Source organism: Ammodytes marinus (genome assembly GCF_949987685.1).
Source record: "Ammodytes marinus genome assembly, chromosome: 9".
Taxonomy (NCBI): domain Eukaryota; kingdom Metazoa; phylum Chordata; class Actinopteri; order Uranoscopiformes; family Ammodytidae; genus Ammodytes; species Ammodytes marinus.
This window is the reverse complement of record NC_137213.1, coordinates 6,515,611-6,536,413: the sequence shown is the minus strand read 5'-3', so window position 1 is coordinate 6,536,413 and position 20,803 is coordinate 6,515,611. Positions and strand designations below refer to the sequence as shown.

Here is a 20,803-nt window from a genome sequence, read left to right as displayed (position 1 = left end):
TGGATTTTAAAAAAAGAGAACATAAACCTCTCCAATATAATTAAATGTTGAATAAAATGAATGAATGATCTCAGTGTTCTTGTAAAACGGGTGTTTTTGACAGCGCAAAAGGAGTATGTTCAATAATACAGTTTATTTCTTTCTATGACTATCCGTGGTTTAGAAATTGTATTAATTCCACAGAATTTCACCACTATTTGATCCAAGGCTATGACCTTTGGACTGAGTTTCCACGCATCCTGCTTCAACTTCTGTTGCACCATTTTAAAAAAAAGTGATAGGCACATTAACCAAAACATAAATACAACAACACATGGCGATTTATACAGAAGACCTCATGAGGTGCGTACGTGTTACACAAATGAACAGTACAACAATCAAAGAACAAACATGCCGCAATTATCTATGCTTCAACTATTCTAGTTTTACACTATCCTAATTAGCTGTGGCCTAATTAGCTGTGGCGGATAAACAGTGGAGCATCTGGTTTTTGGAGGCCTTAAGAGATGTTGAAGAAACTGCACGTGTCACTTGCTACTTTCAAACAATAAAGTGGAAAAGGTCCATCCTCTAACAAACATATTTGTTAGGTCCAAGTGCATTTTTGCCTGAATGGGTTTGCTATAGCAATAACGGTGAGTAGCCTAACCAAATACTATCAAAAATCTAATTTTGAGGGAGCACACAGGTCCCATCCTGTGGAGAACACACATTTCAACTTTAATGGCAATTTGGCCAATATTTGCTCTCAAGAGCTAAACAACATCATAATGGGTTAAGGGGCGACCTTTACCGAAGGCCCCATGAAGTCCATTAGTGGAGAATTAATATATGAGTGTGTGTATATTTCTACCTATACATTTGTGGGAAGTGATGTTGTCAAAATTGCATTTTAAGAATAATCATGTTTAGTAGGGGAAGGTGGGGTGATTTGTGCAACTTTTTACTCAAAGTGATTTTAAAGTGAGGCCTTGACAGTTATGTCTCCAACTCAAATATGTACATATATTTCAGGATGTTGTGCATCCCTGGCAATAAAAACTTTGGATCTGGAATAAACTGTTTAAGAAATATAGCTTTCGGAAAAAAAGTTGTCTTGTCGCACAAATCACCCCACTACGTGGGGTGATTTGTGCGTCATTGTGTCACAATGACAAAGTCACCATCATCATCTTTCTGGCCATCTGAACTCTCATCAGTGGTGTCATTAAGTGGAATTGAGATGTCACTCTCTTCTGAGCTACTGTAGACAATCACTTTCTTTTGCTGACCAGCGTATACAGCCATGCCACTGGCACGACTCTCAGAAATGTACTTTGCACTAGTTGCTCCGTGCTTGTGGAACCAACTGCCACCTGACAAATGTGATTCCCCCTACATTTCTGTCTTTAAATCAAGGCTCAAAACCCATATGTACACCCTGGTGTTTCCTCCCCATTAACCTCTGCATTACTTACTTACCTCTGCACTACTATCTGTGTTTATGTGGATATATGGGCTTTACGTCTTTTATTTTGGTTATTGTTATTTTACCTTCATTGTTTACGTACTGAATGCACTATGTACAGCACTTTGGACAGTGCAAACTGTCATAAATGTGCTTTTATAAATACATTTTACTTACTTACTTACTTATAACTCACCCAGGCCCTTGCGCACAAATCACCCCATCCCCAGAATTTTGGATAATAGGCATGATGCAGCAATTTAGGGTTGACATTGTGCTAACTATATAGACTCAAAGTGTAGCATACCAAAGCACTAAAACATGTGTCAAATGTTTTCAAACGTGTCTATAATTGTTCAGACACAATAATCAAAAAACCTTGATCATGGAAATTTTACTTTGAAAGGCAAAACACAGTTTTTTGAGCTTAAATGTGCTTATATCTTATTCCTTGTGTCTCCCTTCTTTACAGGATGAGTCAAATGGATGGCTCTTCTTAAATATGTGGTCACATTTCCAATTTCTTCCACGGTTTTCTAGAAACAAGGGGTTTTGCAACTTCCAAAATGCACAAATCACCCCACCTTCCCCTATAATAAGAAATTTAGACCCTAATTAAAGCTGTTCAGTTCAGCCTTACAAAATCCGCATTTCCAAAGAGACCCAATCCAATGTTCAGCATTCAGATGCTTGAGGACATAATACTGAGCTCTGAAGTCAAGATTACAACTTGAACTTACATGTTCCTACTCTACCCTGGAAGGCAGCCAATTCCAGTTCAGCTTCCAACAGACATTTTAATGCTACCGGCCATTTGTTTGAGAATGATTGCACAGGGACTCTTCCTGCAAATAGCAATTAGGTGCATACAGCCAACCCCAAGAGTCCCCCCCCCCCTCGTCCCCCCAGCATTTCATTGAACTGGAAGCCCTGAGAGCCAAAGACGTTGAGATTTCATCTATCGAGGACAACTTTGATCTTTTCGTCTTGAGTATTTCCTTCTTCCTATGTCTTATGTCAGCAATAATACGGGGCATACTTCACATATCTTTCATCTTTACAACAATTTCTGCATAGCTGACACAATTTGCAAGATCGACCCAGGTGGTCCCTCTGGAGGTCCCTGGGATAATTGTCTGAAGAAATTCATCTCGAAACATTCCATTCTGACTTCATAGCAATCTGGTCTGGTCTAATAGAGCTAATTATAGCACCATTCCAGCTGTTACCTTAGTTTGAATTAAAAAAATAAAATTGTAAGTCAAGCAAAAAGAGTTTGCCTTGATTATGATTATAGAAATTCAGAAAAAAACTGTTATTGAAGGAATATTGCAGTAGTTTTCCTTTCATGTCTGGATCAGGGAGGTGTCATTGACAGAGGTGCCCACAATTCGGAAGCCCTTACAAACGGTTTACAATTCCACTCTGGGGTTGATGGTTATTGATATAATTGCAACAATTGCAAAACCAGTGTCCCCAAATGGATTGCCCAGATCATCTGCTAGGATTTGATTTGTTACTGTTTTATTGTTCAATTCATGTGCTGCAGTTGACTTGATTTGAATGTCCTCCCAATGTATGCTGACTGACAGAAATGCTTTAAAAAAAATTATTTAATATTCGTTTGTTTTTTACTTTGGGAGCAGCAGATTATGGTAATATGTAGTACTGAGTCAGACTACATTACGGATAAGATTATTGCCTTTGTGCTCTCAAAAATGTGTATTTCAAGCAGAATACATGCCAGTGTGCAATAAGAGAGTGATGTATGGCATAGTATCATCTAGACCAGTGGTTTTCAAACTGTGGGGCGCACCCCCTTATGGCAGGGAGGGTGCGGATGAATATGTGATTTATTAAATTTTTTTCATTTTTTTGAGTTTGTTTTTTATATTAACATCACTGCATAGCTGGACAAGAGTTATTCTGCTTCGTTCCTCTCAATGCATTTAAATGCATTCACTATATTACAGAGAAATAGGTCTCGTTAAAGAAAGAGCACCACGCCCAACCCAGAGGACCCTGCATACATTTTTTCATTTTAAGGCGAGACACCCCAGGTGAATAGGGATTTGTTTTAAACTTATAGATATCATCATGAAACTTTGCCAGTTGATTACTGACACTAACACAATCATTTTTTGTATTACATGTTTGTGTGTGTTTTTCTTTAATATTTTATTAAATATGCAAATATGGCAATACTTAACCAATTATGCGTAAATTTGGGTAATTTTTCAAGAAAAAAATCGAGATGTTGGATAAAGCCAGAGTTAAAATTTCTATTTTATTTTAAGCACATATTAGTTTCTAAAGTTTTTACACAACATATTTTGGATACAGCCTTTTTTCATTTAATAAATCAAAAAATACTATGTACATGTCTTATAAATGCATTTTAGGCATGTTTTTAGGAGGAACATTTATCATAAATCAGACAATTAACAATATATTAACAAATCCTTGAGTAAAAACCTTTAAAATAGTGCTATGAATGATTATAGAAAGTTTGGTTGATGTCAGTGGTCTAGAAGTTGAGATATCTTTCTCAGAGTATTGGAAAAAGCTCATTTTGAGAAAACGGCCGTTAAAGATAAAAACGTGAATTCTGCTGATAATCACTGATTATAGCTAGAGTAATTCATTGAATTAGGCCCTACACCCCTCAATGCCATATAGGCATACCACTGCTTAACATATATAAACCATAGCATAGTAACATTTACATCCACATGCTAATTTAAACGTGATTCATTCATTATTAGCCACTGTCTGTCAACCTGCTCCGGAGTCGGCACAGACGCTCTCTCTCCCCACCATCTCCCCTCTGATCCTCTGACAGTCTGTGTCTCTCCGACGTGATCGGCGTGATTTACATGTCTTTAACACTTCTCCCCTTCTAATGGCGATCATGTAATGTCCGTAGCCAATTGATTAAGTATTTTTTTTGTGTTGGCTTGGCATATTTTCGACGTTTTCCCCATTTTATTTTGTGATTTTCGAGCTACCCGCGGCTTAATCCGGAGTGAAAACTCAAGCCTTTGTTTGCTTTGTACTCAAAGTACTACGAGACACAATATTGGCACCAGCTGTAACACATGCCAGAAGAAAGATTTGGATTGAGACTCCTACTATGAAGCGAGAAAAATATAATAAAAAAGCACAGATAGATAGAGGGCATATCAAGACAAGACAAAGGCAACAGGGAAGAATTAAAAAAGGAAGCAAGAAAGTCTGGTCCATGTCAAAGACAGTCCCCTTGTGAAATAAATGAGGAAAACTTGAGCCGAGGGCGAAATCCATCTCTGGGATGAAAATAATTATCTTTTTTTTTTATGAAAAATCCCGGAAGTGCGTGTGCTACATCATACAGCCCAACACAGCTTGCCTTATAACGGCAATAAAGACGAGAATGGGCAGCGATTCAGAGCAGCGCGCCACTGATAGTGTTGAGTGGAATCCAGGACTATTTGTAGGTGGTACCGAAGTATCAAACAGATTCCCGTTAGCTCGCAGGGAGGCTTTTCAATTACCATAATGGAGGAAGAGAGACGATTAGATCGTTTGTACTGCCTCGCAAAACTACAAGAGTAGCAGTATGAGGCATTACAGAGAACATGAAGAAAATCCATTAGAAGATGTATACAGCCAGCGAGAGATAATTACATTTTATGATCAGGATTTAGAGATTCATTCATGATACATGGCTTCCAGTTGTAACAAGGAGAAGATGGTTTACTAAGTGGTTTCTGTCACGGAACTAATTGTACCAACCAGCGAAGGGAACACGAGCAAAGTATGGTAAACACTTTTGGCCTTAACATGCATATTACTGATGTCATAATGAATTATAAAAAGGTTAACTTAATAAACTATTTCCAAAGGCATTTAAAAACACAGTGTGAAACTCAAAGTGGGTTTCTTAGTTCAGGGTCAGTTCACCCAATGGAAAACATGTACACCCTAGACCAGTGAGTGCCGTGAGAGATCGTCAGGTGTGCCATGGGAAATGATCTAATATCACCTAATTAACCATTGTTGGGTGTCTGTGCTGTAATAAAGTGTGGCAGATAATGTAATACTCTTCTACCGTATTTGACGGGGGTTTTTCCCCTGGAAATAGGTCGTAAAAATGTGGGTCGTCTTATATTTGGGGTCTAGTATTTGTCGTCCAGTAATGGACTGCCCGTTACCAGAGAGACCATTCAGCTTAATAATAATAATAATAATAATAATAATATATTTAATATATACAGCACATTTGTCGCACTCAAAGCGCTTTACATAGCTTCAGGGCCTGTGTCCAAGTTGTGTTTATTTTAATTTTTTTATCGGTTGAAACCAACACTGTCTGTGCTCTCGGAAGCTGCCGGGGCATGCATGTGTACAAGTGGAGAGAGAACGCTGTGTGGAGAGAAAAAAAGAGGCACGGGAAATCGCCAAAGCCATTGCAAATCCTCGACTCATTATGTTGCGAGTCAACGTGTCAGAGGCAGGAATCGGCTGTGCGATCGACTTCTACTGTGGCTTTTTCAGCTGCGACAGTTGCAGTGCTAAGGAGAGATTGCCAGCTGCGCTTTCCTTTTACGCACACCACAGCCGCCGTAAACTTTAGATTTCATCGTTTGCATCAAAGCCCTAATGATAATAAGAATAAGAGGCTTTATTTAAACGCTGTCCATGCGGTCGTTGTGATTGTAACTTTATCAGCTGTAAACTGAAACTAACGGAGATCGCGGAAGCCTTCCAATCGACAACTGTAACGTGCCCCTGTTATAATTTCAGACTTAAACCACAGCGATGATAGGTTTCGTGTCAGCACTAGGCTATGTGAAATGAAAAATAAAAAATGCCAAAAAATATCTAAAAAAAAAAAATAATAATTATCTGCATTACTACAAACCAACAGAGGTCAGTGAGAAAATAGTACTTTTTTATTTGTGTAATGAAACCCTTTTAAGCAATTTGTGTACTTAGTTCGATATCAGTGCTAAATATATAGGATTAATAGCCTGGCACCGCCCGCCTCCCGCTCAATTTTCATTTCCCTTAAGTTGTCAGTTTGGGTCTGCGGTATACTCGCAGGTTTTCTCAGACAGATTTTTACCTGTCCAATCAGAGAACAGAGGGAGTTGCTGAGAACAATGTTTCAGTTGTAGTCAGAAGCCAGCGCATGACATAGTTGGAGTGTACTGGAGCCCAGACATCATGGGATGCATCTGTGGTTGTGAAAATATTGATTTGCTGTAACACATCCAAGCACAGCAATTATTAGACTTAATGATTCCCAATGGATGCTTATTATGCTTGTGTGATTACATAGCTATTATTAGTTCAATGTGTCCCTCTGCTCTTGTCGATGAGTCCTGACTCGCAAACCCTGTTAATCTGCCCATGTATACTGAGTTAGAGAAGGTGTCACTTTTACTGAAGCTAAGCGTTTCACTGTATGTGCAGCAAGCCACGGCGACAGATTGGATTTGACATCATTGTATGTCAGTCACAAATGACCTGCTCTTTGTTTTGGTGTTGTATGGGTTACTGTAATGTTGTACTTTGCCACATGGTCTGACTCGCCAGCCCTAATGATGGCATTTACCAACCTGTTTCATCACTGGACATTAAAAATTGCTTCAGCAAAGAAACGACACGCAATTACCAGTGTGCTACTGAGCGTGCAATGGCTGCCCGGGTTTGTTAATGTGACATCATGTCATTTTCGATACACGGTGATAATATGAGTCTTTCCTTATTACTATGCTGATGAATAGGACGACACATTGTCCTTCTGCTCTAAAGCTGCCATTTAGTTTCTAAACAGACAAGAAAATGCTCCGAGCGTAGTGGCAGCTCCCTCAGGCTGTACAGTTTTTAAAGGCAAATCTGATTGAGATATTTGATTGGATTGACGCTTAAAGGCCTACTTCACCGGTTGGAATATGAAGGTGTATTGAACTCGGAGATCCTTTTTAGTATGAATGTGCAAAAAAATATTAAATCGGATCATCCTAGCCTGAGAAAAGGCAGAAAGAGTGTTTCATGGTCTCACTGTCTAACCCTACATTTTCCTTACTGTGACGTCACAGTAAGGGTTAGGATTAACAGGACAGCTGGGCCAAGGGAAGACTGAGGGAAGAAAAACCTCATTCATTATATTATAATAGTTATTTTATAATGATAGAACACTGGTTCCGTATGGGTGAAGTATTCCTTTAACAAAAAGTTTAAATATTTCACTTCAAGGCCAATGGAGACAACTGTTGAAAAGATGGTTCGCAATGTGAACCACTGAAAAAAACAGGTCATCACTCACCATGCTCACTCTCTCCCACCACTGAAATCTAAAGAACTTCATCTTTGGATATTGACAGGCATTAAGACGTCTGAGGCTGGGACTTGAAGCATCCGATTGATCAAAATCTTTCTGATAGAAAATTCTTTATATTTAAATGGTATATCCGTCCCTTCTCTGAACCACATGAGCTAAACGTAGGAATAGGATGAAAGTCTCTCCTTTTAAAGATGACTGGGATTTCTTCTCCAATTTCCTCTCTCCGTTTCTCTCTCTGCGGGGAGTTAACGCTGCCTTCTATCCAACCCTTAGAGGGGGAATTGAATCTCAAATAGCGGTCAGCTCCGCCTCATGTTTCATGTATGAGTGACCTCATTAGTTAGCTACACCCCCTCTTCTCCTCGCCCTTTTTGCACCACGTGTGGCTGCATAGAACTCACACTCCACAGTAATATCCCAAAGACCCGGCTTAATGGTTTAGTTGTTGGGCTGGAACATGCTATCGATATGCTAATTCTGACCCCTATCAGAATTCCATTACACGTTTGGCTCTCATATTTGGCACTTCAACCTGTGAGTCGGTGCGGCGTGGCGTCACCTGTGGTGGCTCGGGTTAGGTTAATTATCTTCTGAAGGCACACGTAGGAGCGACGACTTAGCACAGGTCAGGGAAATGTCACTGATGTGTCATGGTGATATACCTCTCTGAAAGAGTAATGGGCCATTCTATACCGCTGACGGAATGCATACATTAATGTATCATTCTGTATTTATAGTATCTAAAAGTGATTTGCCTATACTTACTTGCGAGTGAGAGTTATTTATCATGGTTGCTTTATTGTGATGAATTGTGATGTGGGCATTGTTGTTTATACATCATACTGCTGCCTTTAAAGGTGAAGTCAGTCGTTCTGGAGAACGCTTGTTGTCCGAAATGACAGAAATAGTGAATATCTCCTCACGATCCGGTACATGTCCCTAATGTGTATGTGCTGAAACAAGACCCAGTGTAAATACCCAGCCTAGGCTCTGTAGACGGGCATGTTGATAGCTATGGGGGCCCCTTTTGTTTACACACTTGTTTACAGAGCCTAGGCTGTTTTAACACCAGATATTTTTCTGAGGGCATACACAGTACGGACAGTAAGCGGATTTGCACTGATTTTGACAGAGTGATTTTGACAACAAGCATTCTCCAGAATCACTGACTCCACCTGTAATGCTCACAGCAGCACCAAACGTACTAATCCACAGCTGAAAATAGTCCTCAACAGGGGCACAGTTTACTTCTATTGGAGTTACATTTGATAAATAAAATATGACAGCCTTATCCTTGGAAAACACTTTTTCACTTTGTGAAATGATTTCATGCTGGTGTGTTGTTGTAGAACTTGAGTGTTTTTTTCCAAGAAGCCGACACATAATGTATAATGTAATGTTGTTCAGTAGTTTCTTATTCAGTCCGTTAAACCACGCGCAGCTAATGGAAACTCCCCCGCCACTAATGAAACGTTACCTGAGCCGAGACGGAATAACACTCACAAATAACTTCTAAAGTCTGTGACGGAGGAAACATAAATAAGTGAGGCACATTGTGGCGCTGCAATTTTATACACACACTGCAGCAGAGAATCTGGAAAATCCAGTGCTGAGCCTCCAAGCTGGCTGTGTTTTCCAATTTCACAAAACCAAAAGGTGTGATGTTCCAGACTCCACTCATTTGCACCCTACCTGGGACATCTTGTCTCACAGAAAATACATGTGATATTATCAAAAAGAAAAAGAGAGGAAGAACCTTACAGCATGGAGCTCTTGAGATTGGTATGCATGTGTGTATGAACTTGCGTACCTATCAAACAGTGGACTTTGGCGTCAAATAATTTCAACAACAATCATGCTCAAAACAGGTCTAAAGTCACCTGGAGGATTCTTGTTGAAAGAAAGGAAGTCTTGTCAGTAAGCAAACACTCATTAGGTGAAACAATAGTCACAGACAGCTCCACTGCTACAGTAAATAGAGTCCCCCCTTTGATATGTAGATATCACTCAAGGATTGAAGTCCCCTCTTGGAAACTTCTTTAAAAAAACACACATTTGAAGTATTATTATGATAAAAGTACCTTAAAGCAAACTTTATTTTCCTTTTTTCCGATTATATATAGTATAATATATAAGTATGTAATGACCGGAAATGGAGGTCCACATTTGGTCACGATTGGTTATGGCATATCCAGAGTGGCACTGGGCAGATCCAATAGTTTTAAACGTCAACAGACACCCACCTTCAAGTGAGTTTGTCAATTGAGCGATTCCAAACCTTCTGTACAAATGAAATGAAGTACGATGGTCTGGTAGGACCAGGCTATGTATAGCCAGCTTCCAAGTTAACGTTGGTCGTGAGAAAACGGTGAGTGGCTGAGGTTTTGGGGTGTGATTCTCCTCTCTACCCTCACAGACGCACAACAACATTGAACACATGAACAATCTCTATATCACACACACACACAACTTCCAAGGCATCCCCAGAAGTCAAAAACACTATGTTGAGTGTGTGTGCGATTGTGAAAAAGAGAGAAGATAATCAGGACAGAGGGGGAGCTCTGAAAGTCAAACATTATTTGCCATGCAGATGGGACTTGTTGTTGTATTTACCACATTATGTTGCATGGCATATTTTTAAACGTTATGTAATTTAAAAACAAAAAAACATAATGGAATAAAACCAGGAAGTTCCCATGACGGTCACATATGTATTTGATTCTAGATTAACATAACGTGTACAAATATAGTATACATAATATATGCTCCCCTTGACTACCAGTGTGTGAGCTAAGATAAGCTAGATGAGTTACCTTTGCCTATTTCTATGTCAAAAATGCACGCACAGTTACAGGAACTGTGTATGTCACCTTTTCTTGAGCTGGAGATTGAGGTAAAAAGCTAAAGACTCTAAATGTTGAACAATCCCTTTAAGTGTGTGAATGTGTACGTGGATTGTGTGTTCCTTCTTGATCCCCTGGACATTTGTATGTGGATGTACCATATATGTCTGTCCCCGTGTGCGACCAACCGAGGAGCCTCCCACCATATGTTTAAGTTTGTTCCCTCATTTTCTTTTTTTTTACAACTAACAGCTTTAAAGTTAAACTCCTGACAAAAAAGCATAACGTCAGCGCAACAAGAAAAGGCTGGCAATTACACGTCTACCTCCTCCTGTTCCTCCAGATACTCTGCCACTCTGCATCTTTATGAAGATTTAATATGCAGCAACGAAAAAAAGAGGCAACTTTGCAAAGTCAGGTGCTGTCACAATGAGGCTAAGCGATTGCACAGAAATGCTGTTTACCTCTGTAATGCCACTCTCTAAGCAATTTTGGCAGCACAAACACACACACACACGCACACACACACACACACACACACACACACACACACACACACACAATCACCTGGGCTCTGTGGTGAAATACAACACATACACACACACACACAAAGTTTAAGACGAGCTGCCAGAAACCTGTCTCCAATTAAATCCTGCCAACACCTTCCAAAGTCATTAAGAAGTGTGCTGTTGATGAGTTGAGTTGTGGCGAAAAGAAGAAAGAAAAGAAGCTTCAGCAATTTTTGTCGACTTAATTGTTCTGCGTCCCGTATCTCCATTCCGCTGCACACCTGTGTCTCACTCTCGATGATGAGGAGTTCCAAATAAAGCAGCCAGGCTCAGTGCAAATCCATTTAAAAAAAGAGGGGGGCCCGTGCTGTGACACAGCTTTCACATTTCTGGCCGTATACACTTTGGTCACGCATTGCTATATACCATGTTTAATTACGCAGCAGTTTTGGAGTGGCAGGCTGACCAAAACAGATAACTGGCCAAGTTCAATTCAGCAATAATGTAGGGGCCAGAAGTTCCTCGTCTTTACATTACGAACAAGTCGAGGAGATACTGACATCCCATTTAACTTTCCTTTAATTGTCAATGTTCAGAAGAGCAGCTTAGCTCAGTATGAAATGTTTTACACCGTTATCTCTCCTTAATTTCACACAAGGGAGGACAAATTAATTATTCTTACATTACGGCTTTCACCGCTAATAATATTAAGACTTGTTATTCTTTCGTATCACTATTCTACTTGTAAATCTCACTCTTATTTCTACAGCTGCTATATCTCTACAATTGCTGCTACTGTCAGTGAGTCAAGCAGACAATTTGCCAAAAAAAAAAACCCTATCCTACTATGACATTATATACAAAAGTTACATTTGTAAACAATGCATATAGTGTGCCACACCTATACCAACAACAATACATCAGATAAGACCATGGAGTTGGCAGATGATGCTGCAGCAGTACGACGGACAGCAAATGGAAGCGTTAAGTAAATAAACATAACCAAGATCAGATGTACTTCTGAGCCCTGTTTCAGGTAGCAGGTTTTACAAACTCTGGGTTTAATCCTGCGCTGAGCAACTCTGGGTTTTTCGGTTTCAGAACAGTGGATCAGCGTTGGGTCAATCAACTCTGAGCGTGTTCACTCTGGGTTGATCGCGTGCGTAAAAGCCATCGTCAATGGATCGCTGATAACCATGGAAACAGAAGAAAAAAAATGCTTGATCCTCCCACTTCTCCACTTAAAAAAAAAGAAAAAAAACTTCTCCACTCCTCCCACTAGAGTAAGAAATATTAACAAATGAGTTTATGGTATGGAGAAGAATTAACGGGGATATTATCTCATAACTCTGATCTAATCACCTCGGCCATTCAGAAAAACAACGGGGGGAAAACATGTTGTCAATAGAATCATTACACTTCCATATGAGAAGCAAGTCTATTTTAAGAATTAAGTTACGCATATCAGCAGCAGCAAAAAAGCTGGCGCCGCACAGCATTGCTGACAGAGTTTTATATTCGCTGTATTATGTAGGCAAGCTATAATAGCCTACTGTGCAGTAAACAGACTGTCACTTCTTTTAAAATGAGGAGTGAAAGACATTAACGTCAGACAAATTAGATGACAGTTTCCATTGTAGAGCCTGATTGATGTATTACCAGATTCAATTGTCCTCTATTGATCACAGTTTAAATTATTATATTATTTCTACACGTGTTCCAAATGATTATGCAAATTGGATTGAAGCGTCATAAACATTACATTTTTTGTTTTTCAATAAAACTTATGTATGATATTAGGCTCGTTCGACCTAACTTTCAGCTCGTCTGGAAAGTAGACGAGAGTAGCCGAGTGCAGTCGGGGGAGTGACGAAAATGCCTGACTGAAGCCGGACAGCTCCGAGTCGGAAGTAGCGTCCTTGTTGCGGATGCAGTTCGTTTTCTAGTTTTATTTTGAAGGCCTATTAGAAACATATTCGCAGGAGAGTCACACATGCTACAACCGATTAGAAGCAGAACACAACACAAAGACGAGTAAACACTTTAAAAGCGAGGGGCATTTTCAAAACAAGAAACGAGATATAAGCTAATATCCCCATTCCCCACACATCTTTATCTTTCTTGTTACTTTACTAGAACACCTACTTTTAAGTGATAAAGAATAATTTACAAGAATAATTTACAAATCCAAATAAAGGAGGTTTAGTATTTCTCCCTTCACATAACGAATATGATCGGCCTAAATAAAGAAGGTCTAAGAAAAGATCCCTTATTATTATTGTAGAGATGGATATGATGAACTGTATTATGATGTGTAACAAACAAACTACTTGTTGTAGTTTTGGTCTGGCTTTGCAACACTACATGTAAAATACAATCCCCAGACCATTTAGATCACTTGAAATAAGCCTATGATTTAATCTTAATGGTATAAAAATCACTTCACCAAGATCTTATGTGACTCAAGTTTGTGTTCACTTTTAAATATATCTATACAGGAGAGTTACACATCCAAATTATTTCTATGTCAAGGGTTCAGAGGTTTAACTCTGATTAAGTACATTTCTGCTTAAATGCATATTGTGGCGGCCTAATGATTAAACATAAATTAAAATCAAAAAGAATGGATCGTAATTTAATTTTGAGCGGTGATGTCAGACTTTTGCCTAACCAATTGGGGAAACGCATCAAAGGCACGAGGTTTAAACTCCCAATTAGCGCTCAGCTCCGCCTGTCAGCAAGACGTTTCCCATCAGACATTTCGCTCCCGCAGCCCGTGGGGAGCAACTGCAGCGACTTGCTCCAGTGTCTGTGTCCGTCTTGATACCGCGGGACTTCAAAGTCTCAAGCAGCCGAGCCGCAGCCAGCCACGGGTGCAAGTGGGACAAAAAGTCTAACCATAATGCAGTGCGCTCAGCAAGACGAGCGTCATAATTGCGCAGGTCTTAGCAAGACGGCGACAGGTCGAACGAGCCTAGTGTGTCTCAGGGCACCTTGGATCATTGAAATCAATCTCATACACCTGTGATAATTAGTTTGCCAGGTGATCCCATTCAAAGGAAATCTATTTAAGAAGGACGTTCCACATTATTAAGCAGGCCACATGTTTCAAGCACTATGGGAAAGAAAAAGGATCTCTCTGCTGCCAAAAAGCGTCAAACAGGGCAATACCTTGGACAAGGTATGAAAACAATAGATATTTCAAAGAAACTGAAGCGTGATCATCGTACTGTGAAGAGATTTGTGGCTTATTCAGAGCACAGACGGGTTCGTGCAGATAAAGGCATAATGAGGAAGATTTCTGCCAGACAAATTCATCGGATAAAGAGAGCAGCTGCTAAAATGCCGTTACAGAGCAGCAGACAGGTATTTGAAGCCGCTGGTGCCTCTGGAGTCCCGCGATCCTCAAGGTGTAGGATCCTCCAGAGGTTTGCAGCTGTGCATAAACCTATTTTTCGGCCACCCCTAAACAATGCTCGCAAGCAGAAACGGTTGCAGTGGGCTCAGAATTACATGAAGAATCATTTTCAAACAGTCTTGTTTACTGATAAGTGCCGTGCAACCCTGGATGGTCCAGATGGATGGAGTAGTGGATGGTTGGTGAATGGCCACCATGTCCCAACAAGGCTGCGACGTCACCAAGGAAGTGGTGGAGTAATGTTTTGGGCCGGAATCATGGGGAGAGAGCTGGTAGGCCCCTTTAGGGTCCCTGACGGTGTTAAAATGACCTCTGCAAAGTATGTTGAGTTTCTGACTGACCACTTTCTTCCGTGGTATAAAAAGAAGAACCGTGCCTTCCGTAGTAAAATCCTCTTCATGCATGACAATGCACCATCTCATGCAGCAAAGAATACCTCTTGTGTCATTGGCTGCTATGGGCATAAAAGGAGAGAACCTCATGGTGTGGCCTGTTAAGATGTTTTTGATTGAAATAGCTTTTGATTTCAATAAAAAAAAACATGACCCCCACAATCTGCAAATTCAACAAATGGCCATTTTTAGTTCTTCACATCCTCTAAAATGTTTTGAAACTCTGTTGTGCATAATAATGCACAACATTATATGCATTTTGAGTTTTTTATTTTTGAAAAAAAAAATACTGTTATCATTGGGAGGTTTGTTCAATAAAATGTGAATCATACTTAAACGGTTGATGACTTAAATTATACTGACTGTCATTTGCATCGACTATTTAGGAGAATCTGAGAAAAATATAATTTGCATAATAATTTGGAAAGCACTGTATATTCACATACAGCTATTCAATGAGGCTTGTCTGTGACATTGAGATGACACAAGTGAACAGTAACGATCGCGTACAGCCCCAACCTGACATAAATCTGTTCAGTGGCACAGACGTTAAAAAATCCCTATTAATAAAAAGAAGAATGATATAGGCCTACATACAATACAAATAGGTTTATTAATCTGAATGTAGAACATGTTCACGATGTGTAAGTGGCCGCCATATGAACAAACGAGGGCTGAGAACAAGGCTACTGATCAGATAAATGATCGATCAAACGTAAAATCATCAGTACATGATAAAGACATCCCGATGGAGATTTCTATGGATTGATTTTGCTTTAAATTGTACAGGGACGCATTGTAACAGTGACTCTTTCTTCAGTCCGAGCTGCAGCGTAACAAACTCAGGGTAGGTCTAACCACCACGACTCTCGGTTGCGCTGAACCTGTTACCTGAAACGGAAAACTGAGAGTTTCCACTAACTCAGAGTGAACAAACTCTGGGTTGCCTCAAAACCAGCTACCTGAAACAGGGCTCTGGTCCCAAATTAGCCCTAGCAAGAAGTCAGACTAACCAAGTGTACGTGTTGTTTGAAAGGCATTTGCCTGACCAATTAACAGAGGAGGAAATGATGTGGTGAGTGGAGTTTAACATTAATTGAAGGCTGTATAAGTAGTCTACAAATTAGGAGCCTTTTGCAGAAAGAACTCTTGCCTCCTGCTCTCCTTGTGTAAGACTCTGAATTTGCCACAAACCAGCCTCCCTGCTCCTTGATTATAATTAATTTTAGTTGTTCAGTTTTCAACACCTGCCACCTATCCACTCAGTACCCACAGGCTCCATAAACTCAGTTGATTGTTGTGTTGTGTGTCCTTGAGCTATTAAGCCCCATGCTCCAGTCACTAATCTGCTTTGGTCCCTGTCTTTGTCAGAACCCTGATAGTAAGCTTTTTGCCAATAAAATCACTTCTGATTATACTTGCTACGGCAAGTGTCGGATCTCTCATTCCCTGCCTGTAAAATTCATGTTAGTTTTATTTGGTGGTGGCTGAGGTTAGAAGTTACACAAACTACTTCTCATGCTAGCATAACCAGGTTTTATTTTTGTCATACTATTACCACCAATGGCAACCACACAAGAGTGTACAAATTGCTTTCATACCTTGATCTGCCCCCAGGTGAACTTTGGTTTTCCAAATTTACAATCTAATTACCACACGCAAAGTGATTTGCCACTACTAAAGACACTGTTTACATGGGGAAGTCAAATACTATACTACTGTATATACTTTTTCCTTTCACAGTATTGTCTGCACACAACAACACTAAGCTTGGCTGGTCCAAATTTTCAGGAACTCTCCGTAAACTATGATGCCTTTGGTTTTGCTTGTTATTTTAGAGATCAACTTTTTCTTTTTCTCCCAAAAATTTCCCTTGCCCTGTTAGACCAATTATAATAGATGTTCACCGTTCACAGCAATTAACTAAGACTAACCTTAATACATTTTAGTAATTATCAGAGTTGTAGAACAAGAATAAGACTCCAGGTAAAATAAAGCCGAATTAACCTTTAATAGAGATGATGTAACTTTTTGGAAGGAGAAAAAAAAAACAATGAGACGAGGAATTCATAAGCGGCGTATGTACCCTCCGCTGACACTCAGGGCTTTTTTCACTGATATTAGGTTGCTTTTAGCTGACAGTACGGACTTTGCTGACTTTATGACTCTTCTCTACGTGTGTCTCGGGAACATTATGCTCAAGCCTTCACCCACATCCCATAATTGGAACTGCAAATGCTACGTGGCCTTGCTTAAGTGTTGCTTCAATGCTGGCTCATTTTGAGCTTACTTGACAAAAACATCCCAGTTAAAACTTAGGGTACAGCTTGCTCATGAAAATCACATGGCGAAGTCCCTCGGCCCTGATGTGGGAAAAGACACTTGGAAGCGTAGATACAGGCACTGTTCTGTCTTTATGCAGATAAGTCTTTATTTTGCCAGTTTTCTCCATATAGCCTACTATAATAGGGGTGTGAATATTTTGGAATCCCATGATTCACTGTCAAGTAATAATAAGGGTATTCTATCATCTTAAAGCCACCGACAACTATTTATTTTGGTGTTTATTCAAATGTCACTGAAATGAAAGTTACAACGTCGAAGAAATGGCATCCATCAACATTTGGATGAAAAGGGAAATCTACATTTAAAAAAAAGACAAATAACTTTTTATTTCTAGTCTGGTATTTCAGAACTGTTCCAGAACAAGCCATCAGCTCTTAAAAGCGACCAATGAGACCAGCTCATTACGTTTAACCGTTTTCTGTATTGTGTTCCAGATAGAGGGAGTAGCAAACTTAAAACGCCTTGTTCTTCAAAGTTCTGTTCTGACATTCGGAACAGACAGCAAGAAAGGATACTGAGACCGAAGACTGTGAGTGAGTCCCTGCGCTATTTTGTTTGATGTAGGTAAGGAGGTAAGGCGTAATTAGACCTAAAATAGCCTTGTAAATTCACATATGCCAGTGTTTAAGTCCATGTATTGACAAGAACACCATCTAACACATTCATACAGTTTACAATGGTGATGTACCACCAGTGATGAACCTCAAAACTCCATGATACCAATAATTCGATAATGTAAACTTTGAGGCGGGACTTCTGCGGGACTGAAAGCCAAACTAAAACCTCCTTCCACACAGGCTTACTGACCCACACTTGAATAAGTTCTTAGCGTCAGCTTTATTCGTCAACCTTTGCCACAGCTGTATTATGCTTAACCACAATCACATTCAACACACACACACTCTCTATTAGCAAGTCTCCACATCCCCAGCAAGCTACTGTACGTATCAACCATTCTTTCCAGCTCCAGTTACCTGATTCCATGAACTCTTGGTTGAAGCTGCCCCAGGCGTCCTTGCTCTTCCTCAGGTTCTCCTCCATGACCTTGATGTCGGCGAAGGGACAGTTGCATTCTGGGAAGCGGGGCCAGCAGTGGCACCAGCAGTCGTTGTTGCGGCAGAGTAGCTCGCCCTCAGAGTTGCAGGCCACGTAGCTGAGGGCCGCCTCCACAAAACGCTCACGCAGGAACTCTGGCAGGACATCTTGCAAGCCTGGAGGGTGGAGAGAGAAAGAAGAGTGGAGAAAACATTGTGAAGGTATTCCTTCATTTTATAGAATAAAGTGGTTGCTTTTACAAACCGGATCCGCATCCTTTCACGTTTTTGTTTCTGTTGTTGTTGTAAATCTGTGATGGAAAGAATGTGGAACTGCATTTTGAGAGCCATGTGGATAACATTTTTTAGATACATTACAGAACACTGCCGAAAGGAATTTTTTTTTTAGGCAATAGCATTTGTACTTTTGCACTAAAAATGTGTATTTCCACATATCAAGGTGTTTGAAATGACATTTGCCTTAAAGCAACACTCATTGTAGCCTAAGCTGTTCCCCTTAAATATTCCTAAAACTTCCCACTGAATCTGAACTTATACATTTTGAATATACAACATGTAACAGCATTTGTTCAACGGCTGTAGAACAAATATTGGTACCGGAATACAGACTTTAAAATGACTTAAATGCTCATCTGCATTTAATATTTTGTAGAGATACTGACATTAATGGCATGTCTTGTAATGGCTGAGGCAAGTAGAAACGACTCCTGCAAAGACAACAGCCCATAATCTGTTTGTGTGTTTTGTATGGGGTGTTCTTCCCTAAAACGTACAGCCACTTAGCCATGTTCCCTGGCTCCGCAAACAAATAAAACAAATAATTAAAATGCACGATGGTATTATCACAAGGGAATGAGAATTGTTTTTGTTTCATTTCAAAGAGCTGCTCAGCTTGTATCATTTTTGTGACAGTTGTTAGTTCATGCAGCAGGTACTGTGGGTGAATATATAATGCATTTAGAAGCCTGCCCTGGGGCATATTTTAAGTAGTTTGGGGGGTGTTATCAGTAGTAACCTGTCACCGAGTCCACAGTCACCGTACACAAGCCTGCTGTTCCAACCTGCCAAGTACAGCTTTGTTTCCCCATCCAAAGCTTTCATTATTTGCTTTTGCAGATTTGTTACTTTTTATGTAATTTAGAAAGCAAACCCTATTGTAGTAGTTACAGAGATTGGGCAAGGGGCAGTGTGGGTAGAGGGATAATAGAAAAGCCTATTCTCAAGCCCCAACCTCAGCGATTTTTACCAGCATCCAATAAGGAAGTGACCACAACTGTAGTAACCAGGAAGTGCCACTGGGGGCTGTATGCAGAAGAACGCCATGTCTCATTGACTCCAATGTTAAACATGCCGGTTTCACAGCATTATTAAACCTAGTTCATGCCTGGATTAAAAAAACATTATAGTCTTTATGTTTAGGTCATATCTCCATGACAACTCTGAGGGGGATGAATTTTTTTCTACCAGGCTAGTTTTTATTCTTTTGGAGGTTAAAATGCATTGGCGCGATCTCTTGAGTGACATTATTTACTATCTATGCCTATTCTATGTGTCAGTGACTGACAGGGGCCCTAAAAAAAAGTCGGAACATTAGGTACATTCTACTCGCCTTTGGTATCGGGTCCTTTTTTTGGAAGTAATTTTCCATGACAAGACAGTTCCCATGATAGTACCACTTCTGTGTAGCTGGCCGTCATAGCGATGTTAGCAGCTAGCATTAGCATCTATGCCTTTATTTGCACATATTGTTTTATGATGAAGTAATGTGCCGTGTCGTAGCATTTCAACATGTCACGTTGGCCACCAAGTGAGAAACGGCAGTACCTCATCGATCGACCACTGTGTGGTTGTCTGGATGCCAGTTTTGAAAGAAAGTAGAAGAAAAACTGGAGAGACCACAAGCTCTAAAACTGTACACAACCGCAACTGTAGCTTGGCTGTTTGTTGTGCATGATAGGATGCCGCCCGTTGATGACGCTCTGACCAATCAGTGGTCTACAGTTTTTCATGTTACCGTCTAGTATCTGGTCCCCGTAACTTCAATGAAGTAAGGGCCAAACAAGTGGGTACCAGGGACCACAGACACAGACCTTTCCATAGTGGAAAACCAAAAGAGTAGAGTATAGAGCTGAGCCAAGCCGAGCCAGTATGATGTAGTGGAAACGCGTCATTGAAGATATCACAATAAGTCACTGGATAAATTCATACAGAGGACTCACTGCTCTCTGCTCGTGACACTTCTGCCTCAGGCATGTCTCTCACCAGCAGGACTTTTTCACAGCAGGCATTATGACATTCTGTCAAGAGTGACACAGCAGGTGTACAAATAAAGAGCTATGGCTGAATTCCATTTAGTTACTTTAGTTTTAAGCGCCATGTTCACACTGGCTCCCTGTCATGGCACACATGAATAGGACAGAACTATTGTTAACGCTATCAGTCACACCTGTGGTTTATTGCTT

At 40.2% G+C, this 20,803-nt stretch overlaps 1 protein-coding gene across 1 annotated transcript in view; it reads right to left on the bottom strand.

The window, feature by feature from the left end:
* brinp2 (bone morphogenetic protein/retinoic acid inducible neural-specific 2) overlaps positions 1–20,803 on the bottom strand; it is a 223,717-nt gene that overhangs the window by 40,556 nt on the left and 162,358 nt on the right. The window contains exon 6 of the mRNA XM_080033521.1: positions 18,261–18,497. Coding sequence (XP_079889647.1) covers positions 18,261–18,497 — 237 coding nt within the window. The remainder of the gene's footprint in view (positions 1–18,260; positions 18,498–20,803) is intronic.